The sequence below is a fragment of the Athene cunicularia genome, assembly GCF_003259725.1.
Source record: "Athene cunicularia isolate RWA chromosome 3 unlocalized genomic scaffold, athCun1 chr3_part1, whole genome shotgun sequence".
In the NCBI taxonomy this organism is placed as follows: Eukaryota; Metazoa; Chordata; class Aves; order Strigiformes; family Strigidae; genus Athene; species Athene cunicularia.
The window spans coordinates 32,097,543-32,110,756 of NW_020799097.1; the positions used below are offsets into that span (position 1 = coordinate 32,097,543).

At 36.3% G+C, this 13,214-nt stretch overlaps 1 protein-coding gene across 1 annotated transcript in view; it reads right to left on the reverse strand.

Annotated features, from left to right (window-relative positions):
- COL9A1 (collagen type IX alpha 1 chain) overlaps positions 1–13,214 on the reverse strand; it is a 70,217-nt gene that overhangs the window by 33,029 nt on the left and 23,974 nt on the right. Inside the window, exons 11-18 of the mRNA XM_026846129.1 lie at positions 11,376–11,429; positions 10,731–10,766; positions 5,355–5,378; positions 4,992–5,045; positions 3,216–3,269; positions 1,572–1,604; positions 1,424–1,480; positions 660–713 (exon numbers count right to left, since the gene is read on the reverse strand). Of these exons, the coding sequence (XP_026701930.1) occupies positions 660–713; positions 1,424–1,480; positions 1,572–1,604; positions 3,216–3,269; positions 4,992–5,045; positions 5,355–5,378; positions 10,731–10,766; positions 11,376–11,429 (366 nt within the window). The remainder of the gene's footprint in view (positions 1–659; positions 714–1,423; positions 1,481–1,571; positions 1,605–3,215; positions 3,270–4,991; positions 5,046–5,354; positions 5,379–10,730; positions 10,767–11,375; positions 11,430–13,214) is intronic.

Sequence of the window (13,214 nt, forward strand, 5' to 3'; positions counted from 1 at the left end):
GTGTGGGGGTGTGTGTATGGGGAGGGGGGGGTGTAATTTTTCTCTGCTGTTTTTCTTCCAGCATTGAAGCATGGACCAAGGCAGTGCAAATCTTCACTTTTCTTACAAATATTTCAATATTAAACAAGGTTAATTCAAACGAAACACCTTAAAAGAGATCACATTTCAGTCTTCCAGCTGAGTCAGACTTGGCCTCTTTAAAATAGTTACAATCTTTCTTTGCCTATGCACTTATACTGTGTTCTTTCCCTCTTAAATAACATTTTTCTATCTCATTCTTCCTGTTACTACTCATCTGTGCCACAGAACAATGTATTTGGTAAATTCAGAGAATTCTTCTGCATTTAAATGTTTGGAATTTTTCCAATTAATAAATTTTACTTCAATTTTTGCCATGAGTTCTGTAATAATTAAATTGAATCATCAAAATAAAAAGCAAGAGTAGTTTGACTTCTGAATCATAAAAACCACAAAGTACAGGTGTCGGAAGACTAGAGATAAGCCTTTGGTTACATCATGATATATAGTATCTCTTCATGCATTCTGGTAAAATAATTAATAGTTCTAACAAAATATAATACTGTTTTTGAAGAAGAGGCTACACTACTATTAGCTTGCTAAAAAAAACAGCAGTTTCCTCCCCCCCGCTTTTTTTTTACCTTATAACCTTGTTTTCCTGGTTCACCAGATTCTCCTTTTGAACCTTTCTGTCCCTAAAAAAAAAGGTAAAACACAAAATAAATAAATAATGATATATTATTCAAAATTAAAATACTGAGTTTTACAAAACAGACAGACAAACCTCAGAACTATCTTGCTGTTCCCTCTGCAATCCCCATACACCACTGCTTCCTCACCTATCTAGTTAACACCACATATCAAGCACCATGTTCAACAAGATCTGCTCCTGAATCTAACAAGGCTGTATTTCTAGGAAGGTTAGTATTTCTTCTTATGTTACCCCACAACAATTTCCTCAGGCCAAGAATATTCATAGAAACTGGCAAATACATTTAAAAAAAAAACAACTTAGCTAAAATGAGAGTCAAAAAGTATTAATTTCAATTTAGGTCTCCCAGAAAGAGAGAAAGACAGAACAAAATACTAAAGACTTGGGGGAATATTTCGAGTTTCTGAAGCCAGACTACAAATGGTCCAGCAAGTGAATGAAACTCTCATCATACTCTAATCCCTTCAGGACCACACAGAAATTTCACCCTGAAGATTACAGCAGCAGCAAGAGATTTCAACAAGTAGAGGTCATTTTGGCAGTCATGGGTTGAAATAACCCTAAACATTCACACTGATGCAATGCTTTTTGAAATTAACAGTGAACTGCCCTTTTGTAAGCCAGCAATTTCCCTCCCTAGTGCTTTGAGACAGGATCTCTGTTAGGAATGCTTGAACAAACAGATTCTCTTACCTTCATTCCCATTAAGCCAGCATGTCCTGGGCGGCCAGGTGGACAAGCATTGGGACACTGGAAAAGCATCCACATAGTTACTACTACACAGGTTGAATAAGGTTGTCTGAGATTACTTAAAAAAAAAAAACATGAACAACTATCTTACCAACGGGTCACCATCTTGCAGGCCAATTGTTCCCTAAATTAAATGACATTAATCAAAATCAGTAAAAGAGAAATAACCAAACCTGAATCATTAGACAATACAGACATTAGACAAAACAGAAAATACTACTGTCTAAACCTAGAATCAGAACTATAATCAACCAACATGAAAAGCACCTAAACTGTAAGATTTTATCATAGGATTGCAGACACTTGCAAAATCCTGTCCTCTAACTTAGATCAAATTTTCTGAAAAACAAAATATAGAAAAAATATATCCAAACCCCATGAATTTCCAACAGAACCAAAGACAATTTCTGTAATAAGGACCGCTTCTACTTTTCCAACTTACTGCCATTCAGCAAAAGATTCAGACCTTCACAGAGAAAAAAATCTTCCCACAACACAAGTATTGGTAGATGAGTCAGATGTGTGTCCATTAACATAACTGCAATAAACTAGAGATCATTCCTCATATTAAATCAAGTATTTGATGGAAGCTAACAGGAGGCTTAAAGCCCAACAAGGAGAAATATAATTCCACAGCAGCAGCTGGATTCTCTAAAGCCCACTGGGAGGGAGCACACTGTTTCAGAGAGAAGCACATGGGAGTTTAAGGAATGAGCTGGTCTCCTGTTATACAGAAGGATTTAAAAAAAGCTGAGGGTATGTTTGGATCCATAATGTCATCACCAGTAGTGGGATTGTGGCACTTCAGAAATCCTGAAAGAACAAAACTGTCAAAGAACAGAAGCAGCATATGCCATTACTGAGAATTTGGTTTTACTTGTTTCCTAAATAGTCTTCTCCACTTTACCATTCACAATTTTTACAGTGCCTCTGGCAATTCTCTGGCAACTTTGTTGAAAATAAGAAACATGGCATAAATAAAGCATATGGATTTAGGGTCTGTCCAGCAAAGGAACAGTAGAGTTTTTAAAAAGACATTAGTATGACACATGACTCCCAGTGGTTTGCATTTCACAGCACCCAGACTCCCATGTGTCTGCGACACTCTGTTTTATCTTTCTGGGCAGGTAAATAGCCACAAGACAAAAGCATAACACAGACCCCTCCTCCCAGAAGTCTCAAAGAAGACATGCCCCTAGAGAGGCAAAGCACTGGTGTAAAGTTTTCTTCAATTCCTTGCAAGTAGCAGTCTTGATTGCAAGACAGACATTAGAACTTAACCAACCTGGAAGCATGTATTTCTGGCTCATAAGCCAATACTAAATTTTTCTCCTAACAGAGAATAGTCTACCTCTGCTGAAGTACTACCAGTGAGGACCAACAAAAACTACATTTACAGTAATACTGTAATTCATAGGGAAGTTTAAAACCTGTAAAAGTTACAGTTTAAGACCATTTGCAGAAATGGGAAGACATCATGGCAGATGTTACACAGTTTGCATTTCAAACTACCTTTTATAACCATAAAAATTTGCCTTCTAAACGGAAGATCAAATGCTGATATGAATAAATGAATTGTATCTCTGGCTTTGAACACAGGTCTCTAGACATTATGAATTAATAAATCCTGCTGAAATCCTAAAGTTGGTATTCAGCTGTAGGACTTGAGAAGTTTTGTTCAAGCAGCAACAATACATAATTCAGACATCAGCACATATTAAAGGCAATCACTTACTCGAGGACCTGGTGGCCCTGGTGGCCCTGGTGGCCCTCTTTTTCCTGGATCTCCCTAGAAAAGGGTAAAATAATTTTGTTGATTCACAGTAATAATGACAATCAGGAGTTACACATTCATACTACACAACAACAGTGACAAATTAAGCAGCTACAGAAGGACAGGCTAGGTAGCCAATTAAAACATAAACCTGCAACATGGGTCCCATAACAGAATGAGACTTTTTTTTTTTTTTAGTAATGGATTTTTTTAGTAGAATGGGAGCCATGTTGTAAAACAGAAGCCACAAAAAAAACCAATACATTTCCAGCTGCTTTAGAAATCTGTAACATCTGTCCACAGGATCATCTATGCACTCCTTTATCTTACAACTACTAATTAAGTTCTGAATTAGAAGAATCCTACTAACACGCAAAAATGCCCAAATCAGAGAGAAAAAAAAAAAAAAAAAACCACAACCTTTTTCAGAGCCCAGGATGAATTTACCAAGTTACTATCTCCTCCTGTTTGTGAAGTTTCAATGTCTGGTGTTTTAAGAAGTAAAGACAACACAGAAACTCTTCAAATTATTTTTTCTGAATGCTTTTAATTACAATAAATCTAATATTTTGACAGGGAGCCCTTTTAACTTAATACTGTCATTTCAGTATTATTTTTGATATGTTATTAAATCATAAATTAAATTAAGATGAAAATAGATAAACTATTCACTAATTCTCACAATGCATGAACTATAGAGCCATAGGTTTAAAAAAACTAAAAAGGAATTTTTCTACACAGTGTATAATTATACTGTGGGACTCATTACCACAATGTGTTGTGGAAGCCTGTGATAAAAATGGATTCAAAAAGGGGCAGACTACATTAATGGAGGATAGGGTCACATACAGCTTTCGAAAAAGGCAGCACAGATGCAATTTCCGATTCAGGCAGTTTCTGAACTGTGAACTGCTAGAATCTGGGACAGTATGACAGAAAAATGTCATTTTACAAATAGCCTGTACACTCCCCTAGGTATCCATTATTGCTCTTGCTACAGACAAGACAGTGAGCTAGACGGATTATCTGAAACAAATTGGCAGTTTTTAATGTTCTTTTTCATATTAATTTATATGACTGAGCACAACACACAAGGAGAACTATGCATTAAAAAGTAGGCTTCATTAAACAAAATTGCTATTTCAGATTTCAAGTAAAAAAAATTAACAATTTATTTCAATTTCCATTTCAGTAGTAAAACATGGAGTCAAAATATGACAGTGTGTCTGAGTGCACAGTTTAGCAGTGAGGTCATAGATGGAGTCACACTTAAAATGATACTAAGAAATACTGAATTGCCATGTTCACAGATATGCAAATGGAGAACAGAAATACCATGTGGTCACATACCATAATGTATATGTGAGAAGACAGAAGTAAAGCTAAAGGTCTACATGTAATGTTAAGTTTTATATTTCCTGTATTTCTGGCAGGTTTGCTTTTTTATTTTAGCTTTTCTTGAATACAAGAAGTAAGAGTATAGGACACTATATGAAACATTTAATTCTAATATAACGGGTGGTCCTGAAGTTATGCCATTCACTGTTCCTTATTTCTGATGAGCTTCAAATACAATCTTTCCTCTACCAGTGATCACTGCAGAGAAAAAGAGCATGTTTTCAAGTGCTGTTATAACCCAAATAGTGTTTAGACAGCACAGGAATTATTCATTTTTTCTCTAAGTACCTTCTAGCAATTGAGTACATCTACATTTTCACCAAACATAATAGTACTTACAGGTGGACCAGCACGACCTACTTCCCCAGGAAGTCCTGCTGCACCAGCTGGACCCTATAACAACCAAGTTAAATAGCATTTTTAAACCACAGAATACCTCTATAACAAGCATCCAAGGAGTAAGAACATGTAATTCTCTCAAACAATAAACTATGCCTTTATGCATCAGTATTCTTGCCCCATACACCATAGACCTAAGCAACCTCATGCATTAAGAAAGCATGCATAATAGACATAGAATATCAGGATTAACACAGTCTCTTTTTTCAGTGAATTACTTTTTATTACAGTATAATAGCTTTGTTGAATATTTAAACAGATTCATTAAGCAGTATATTTACAAATTGCAAAAATGACACTTACAGGTGGTCCAAGAAGCCCCTTGCCCTGTGAAATATGCAAAAAGGTCAGAGACGTGGGGAGGGTTCCACACCTAGTCAAGCTGTTTGCCAATAACAGAGTATTTGAGATAGAGGTACAAAAAAAACTGTTATTTGATTCTGTAAAATCATTTTGAAAACTTACTTAACTAATGTTAAATGTCAATTTTATTAAGTAATCAATATCAGGAGAAAAAATAATTAAGTTGCCTTGCAGTAGCATTTATTTACACATATTGACAAACACATACAGTTCCACAAAGGAATGAAGACATTAAAGCCTTTGGGTTTAGCTAATTATCAACTACCATGATAAACATACCTATGCTATAACCATTTCCATCTAACAGTGCATTTAAATTGATAATAAGAGATTTTATTTTTTTCCAGTGCTTCCCTGAGGTCTAAATCCATTAAATTAATGCTTTTTGGTAATCAGAAAGAACACCAAATTGCTCCTGTTTACATTTTCCATCAGTACTGCTCTGAATCATTTTAATGAGAAGTGTCCAAGATACAAATGTGTTTCTGCCGATTTGAACAATACACTGCCTCTAAGAAAACAGATCCGTAAGTCTTATATTACTAAAGCAAATGGATAATTTTATGGAGAACATTGTCAATGATGTGCATGAAACACTGGTATATAAAAATCACAAACGTAACTAAATCTTTAGGAGATCTGATGTAATAAAGTGGAGTGGAGTTTAAAAGTCACAGATTATCATACCAGAATTGAATCTGCAAGGTTGTCTTTAGAAAACTTGGTATAACGCTGGGAAAATTTCAAGCATTTATCAGAGTCATTCCATTTTAACCATTTAATACACAGCAGAAGGTATTAGAAAACTTGGTATAACGCTGGGAAAATTTCAAGCATTTATCAGAGTCATTCCATTTTAACCTTTTAATACACAGCAGAAGGTAAACTTTTTCACCTTGCACTGTAAGCCAAAACATCTTGCTACCTTTTTTTTTGTCTTAATTGCTTTTTCTCTTTGCTAAAACATTTTGTTTCCTGAGAATAAATTAGGTCAGTGTCAATGGAGCTTCTGGTATGTGCAGACACGGCTGAAGATCGGTGCTTTAGTGAAGAAGGGGTTTGAAGATAAGACAATAATAAATAAGACAGTTGGGGGTCTATTCTTGAAGATAACAGAAGCAATGTCAAGACAAATTAAAACAAAACAAACCAGCTCAAGACACACCACCTCCTAAAGAGACCTTTGTGAGCATGTGTGAGCACTGAGGTCAACCAGCAGACATGGTGAGGAAGACTAGCAACGACCACCAGGGACCCCTGGAGACTACAACTCAGCAAGAAAGCACATGCGTAATTAAGATGCAGATATGTAATTAGTTCCAGGACATCTAATGCATATGTAACTCATTTCTCAGAAAAGTTATAAATATGTATAATCTCACTGTGTATTAGCTGCCACTTACAGATATGGGGGCGCTAACCTTTGCGAAGCTATTCGCCTGCGTGCTCAGCACTGCAGTAAAGAATGCCTCCTTTCTAAAACTCCAAAACGAGTCTGAGAGTTCTTCTGCCAGCCTTTACGGTAACAGCATAACCCACATAATTCCTTTGCTATTACTTAACACTCCCTTACTGTACTTCATTGTATTATATGTGTCTATATTTGACTATACAAACCAAACTTTCACTGCACCGCATATTCAATATTATAATATAACCTGCCTCCAAAAGAAGGAAACTGGCTACTTGCAGGTTCCCACTGGAGTACCTCTTGCTAATGTGCCCCTAACAGTAGCAGGGAAAGTCAGGGATACCAAAAGAAACAGCTACAGCTACTACATCCAGCCTGCACACAGGCCTAGGAAAAGCCAGTTCCTGCCTCTGAGCATTCCATTTCACCTCCTCACCCTCCTAAGCCAGGGCTGTGCCCCAGCAGTCCATACCTCCCCCTCACCCAGCTACTCCACTCTTCTGGCCATGAACATGCAGCATAAGTTGCAGTGTTGAGATCTCCAGGGAAATCAGCCAGTAAGGACCTACACAGAGCAGTTAATGATCCCAACCAGCTGCCCATATTCCTGCCTCTGTATCCTAAAGGCGAAGCTTCTCCACACAGCCTGGGACTGCGGCCTTACATGCCCAGATGCCTTGCTCCCTGCTTTGGAGGCGCTTATCTGTCCTACCTGGATCAGAGACTCTCACCCTGTAGATGTGGTAAGTACCTCCACATCATCAACATAGACCTGCTGCCATCCACCATAGAGTGTCACATACCAGTATCTGAATGTGTACCCTGTGCCAGAAGCTGTGCTTTAGTAGACCTTAAAATATTTTCAATTTCTCTGTCACTAAATACACACAATCCTACCCATATATCAGATCTGTAACATTAGCAATATATCAGCTAATGGAAAAGTTATAGGGAACTTAAACAAGAGAGAATGGACTGAAGAGTGCCATACATGCACTCAATGTAGCAGCTGCAGGTCCATTTACTAGGGCCAGATCACAGACATCAGCATACATGCTGCTAAATTACTTGAATTAATCAAAAGTATTCTACTAATTTTGTAAATCTGTCATTTGAGAGACTATCCACGTAAGAGATGAGAGAAAAAGAATAAAATAAAACTGAATGATGAAGCAGGAAAAAATAGAGGAGAGGGACAATAAAAGACTATAACTGAAGATTGCCAGGATACATTCGAGGGAAGAAGAAGCAGAAAAGCAAATGCTGTACGTAAAATTTTAGATACTTAACATTCTTCATTTCAGTTACCCTGAAGTCCTAACCTGGCCATTAAATTCCACTGGATGAGCTTGAAAAATAGTGATAATTTAAAACTAATTACTGTTGTAGTCAAGGCTTCTGACTTTGTTTGCACTGAGCATTTTAACAACTTAAGCAAGGGGGTTTTGTGAGAAATTAAGTCTTTGGATAACCATCTAGAGACTACTCCACTTGCAAAATGCCACTGACTGAATTCAAAGAAGTGCATTAATTACACCTAAATACTCAATCATGTAGCTGCTATGCAGACTCTAATTGTGCTCACTATGCTTCTAGTAAACAAGGTCTCATGGATCAAACCAAAGACGTGCAAAGGCTAAACAGCCTCATTACTTCATGCTTGTAGTAACAGCTTCTCAGTCTCTGAATCTGAGAATTAGAACCATCACACTCCAGCACTACCACTTCTACCCTTCTTTTTTTTTATTTTAATTAGGTTTCATTTCTCTAAATTTAATCTCACTAAGAGTGAGATGGCCAGTGTTGGCCATTTTGAGAAACCTCCACTAACTGCTCTATTTTTTCAGCAGCTTGAAGTCACTCATCAAAAGGAAAACCTGTATAAATGGAATTTACCCAAGAGATTTATTTTGAGTATTAATCTTTCCATATGGATTCAGCATGTATGGGTTAACAACCATGGAGCTACAAAATCAACCACTAGGCTTCTTCCTAAAATGTGAGGTGTAAGGATTAACCTTAACCTTAATAATTCCAAGGATAATATAATGAGGTGACTAAGTATATCCATCTTTTCTTTAAATAACTAAAAATTCTCATTTCCTGATTGCAAATTTTCCTGCAGATTCACCTTTAAATACAATGTCCAGTTGCTTATCAAGCTGAGGCAGAACAACTCCAAAGGCAATCCCTACTGACATTCACTGAAGCGTTATCACCTGAAGACTGAAAGTCTCAGAGTAAACGAAAATTACTGGACTTTGAACAATGGTCCAAAATCTCATCAGATTTATTGTTTTTACAATCTCAAAATATGGTCACAAAGGTCCTGAATCATGTAAGTGCTGCTCTAAAAGGAATCAGGATTCTATCTTGACAAGTTGGTCCAGCCTGGTGCTTTCCAATAGCAACATCTCCACTTCTAAATTGAGATTAACCCTTTTATGTATATTTAATATACCCACTTTTTCTGAAGGCTCTTAAATTATTTTTTCTCACATTAATCTGTTAATGGTGAGGTAAAAGCATGTATATTTTCCGTAAATCAGTTTCTATTTTAGTTGACAGGCTAAAATACTACAGTATTTTAATCTAGTCTTTCAGTAATTGTTTTAATTCCCCATTTTTTCCTCTCCCACAGTAGTTATTTTCATGTTTTCCATATCATCTACGTAACATATCCGACAGAGTTAAGCTATCTCTTCATTCCAGCTACACATTTTAAAATGCATTGCAAATGACTCAGAAATTATTTCCCCATCTACTGGACATCAAAAAATGAAAATAAACAAACAAAAATCTCAAACCTCTAACATAAAAACCGTAGGGCTTTCAGTCTACCTAGAAGCTACCTCTGTTCTGCTGTCTTCTGTGACTAAATTTAGCTCATATATTGAGTCTATAGGTTGACCAGCCATTATAAAAGTATTACTTATATTCCAGATTTTCTGGTAAGAAACAGCATCCATGAAAATTAAATGTAAATGAGCACACAGAATAATTCATCTTAAGTTTGAACATGTCTGTAATGTAATGTCTTCAAGAATAACATTATGATTTCCTCTCTGGTCAATTACCAAAATGATTGTTTGATATAAATTTAATGAAAGTTAATGGGATGGGGTAAAAAATACAAGTATACAGTTGAAGACACAGAATTTCACAGCAAGGAGTGCTATATCACAATATAATGCCTCTTCTACTTAATTCCAATAATTAAAATTTAATTAAAAATTAGATTAATTTTGGAGAAATCATGTCCAGCCCTATTGCAATTTCACACCAGGCATCTTGTTCCATTACTCATTCTCTTTGAGGTTTTTCCTGGTTTCCTACATAATCTAAGTTTACACATGCCAACCACCATACACTCCCTCAACCCTGTAAAATTCCTAAAATTCACAATTATTTTCAGCCCTCAAAGACAGATGTTAAACCCATCTGAGTGTCATCTGGAACAGTACTCTTCGCATGCCTTTTATCAAACTTTGCCTTGTTTTCGTATAGCACAAGACAGTCCCACACAGCATTTACACTGCAGTGATTCCATTTAAACACATGGCAAGGAGCTGAAACGGGAATAACTGCTGACTAATTTATGCAAATGAAACATAGGCTTTCCCATGTCTACAGAATTTTCACAGATAGATGGAGAACAATGGTAGAATCCAACACGTGACCACATCACACACGCTCCTTTCTTTTCTACAGCATAAAACCAAATATGTTTTTCAGTAATACCTGCACACTTTAAGGTTCCTTAATGTACTACTTGAATATCTTATGAGTTCTTTGAAAGTTCAGAAATAGTTTCTGCTTTTCTTCATGACATTTAATGGTAAGAATCCTTCATGTTGATATTTAAGGTCTAAAAAGCCTCTTCAGATACTAAATGTCTTACTTACCGGAAGTCCACGAGCACCCGGCAGTCCTGGTTCACCCTTTAAAAGATAAAAAAATGAGTTTTTCAAGAGGCATTTGCATAAAATTTTGTAAACAACATACAGGAAGATGTTCTCACCTTTTGTAGGGTGGAATTTAGTGGACATATTCTACAAGTATTATTCACTGTGTTAACATTATGTTGGTTTCAGTGAGACGATAGAAATAAAAGACTTTCTCAATATTAAAAAGATACAGCCATAGGCCTTCCCCCCATGCCCCCCCCCAAAAAAAAAAAATTCAAACATGCTGGTTACTCTGAATTCTGACGTGTATTTCATTTGTTTGATTGCTGATGAAGTCAGGTGCATTGTTCTGGTTCCCACTGCATATTACTATGACATAATTACAGTTCAAGATGGAAAGAACCTCACCATTACTGAAGATGCTTATCCTTAATGTCATCAGTGTAATGCCACCATTCCTTACTACTGGCTGGGGGAATGGAAGTTGCTTTGTACTGTGTGAAAAGGGACCAGTGGCTCTGTATTCTATAGATGTTTTAATATTGTTAAGAAAGGCTGCAACATCTCATTAGTTGCTTAGAGACAAACAAAAATCCTGCTTAAATAAAAATCTCACAGTTTCACGCATAATTTTGTTCTTACCTTCTGTCCTTTTGGTCCTGTGGCTCCACGTGAGCCATCAGGTCCTGTGAATCCCTTTGGAAGTAATGTATATAATGTTAATGCAAAGGTTACATGGTTTTCTTAATCACAACTGAAAACCTTCTAAAACATAAAATAATGAAGCTATTAAATGAGATAAGTAACTGCAGGAGACTTACAATTCAAATGCTTATTTACATGTAGAAATAGAACTGCCCAAGTTCAAAGTACTAACTTCTGGTGACAAACTCAGTGCCTGTGATACGCATCATTCAAAAATTACTCAGTAAAATCACAAATAAACTAAACACATGATCTCACGAAATGTTATCTCCTTTCAATTGGAGATTGATTAATTTGGTTCATGGCTTAGGTTAAAAACAACAACTGTCAGTGTTTTCCATTTCAAATAAACCATTAATAGACAAAAAAACTAAAACAAAAAAGATGTCAAGCTGGATTTGAGGTTAGTCTTTGAATCACACTTGTCTAACTGGCTAAAATTAAAAAGCAATCATGATATTATTATTTTTTTTCTTTTGTTTTCAAATTTTTAACCAGCTTATATGGCTTAGAAATTTCCAGATATCCAGATAAAAGTCTTGCTTTTACCTTATTTAATACTTTTCTTTTTGGTACATTTCCAGCAATTCTGTCTCACCAATTTAAAAAGGAAGGAGGACTTCTAAATCCCCAATTAAAAGCTAAATGCATGGTGGGAGTACAACAAGGTCCCGCGTTTTGTCCTCAAGTGAAAATAAAAATGGTTCACCATTTCAGAGCACAGTTTCACTAATCCACTAGCATGGAGGAATATGCAAATATGAACAAATATCAAAAGCTGAGCTGAGTTTAAAACATTGTTTCACCTGATTGTGTTACCATGAATTCTGGCAAGGAAAACAAAACCATGCCTTAAGTGAAAATTATAAAGAGGCACTGATTTTTAAAGATCTGCTTATGGGTTTCTGACATGTACAAATGGGTTGTGGTCCTGTATTGTTTTCAGGAAAAAAAAGAAGTGGTATGTGATACCACTCATGGCAAACCCATTTCCTCTTACAGACTGGAAATCTGAACAGTTTAACAGTTTCAGTCCTGCGTCCACTAAATCTCTTTTAAAAAGCAAATTATAGATTAACATCTAACAGTATTGCAATCCTCAATTAGGCTTTTTTTTATATATAATTTGCAATATTCTCTAATCCACTAGTTTGTTGTATGTCATCTTTATTTTTGATGGTTTAAGTTATAATAGTACTGTACCACTTACATAGTATCACATAAATTAAACATAAGCTTGCCTGCCTCCTAGCATAAGATCGAAGTATTAATGCAACAATCTCGCTTAAGAGCAAAAAATGCTTTCAAACACTGCTCTTGAGAGAAATACGAAGAGTTTCCAAAAAAAGTATGAAGGTGCTTTTATTGCCACTAACTTATTCAAGAGATACAACCTAACAGGCCATCAACACAAGATAATGTTGAAACTTTATTATTCTGTATTATTTTCCACAGAAAAAGGAAGATAACGTTAGCAGGGCTCTGCAGTGGCTGAAGTCTGGAGGGTTTTGTCTGGAGTAAAGCTATACAGAAATCACAGTTAGAAACTGAATTAAAATTCATTCTTAAGCTTCAATTTAGTAAAGAGATAACTGTTCACTTCAACATCAGGCCCACGGAACTGATCTAAATGATTGATTTCCTTCCTATTTTCTCTTGCTTAGAAGACCTAAAATCACTGGAAACCACCCCTCCACCGCCCCTTCGGCCATTAACCACCCTCGGCCCGGAAGAGGCCGGCCCGCCCTGCCGGCCGGCGCCGGGGGCCCTCAGGGA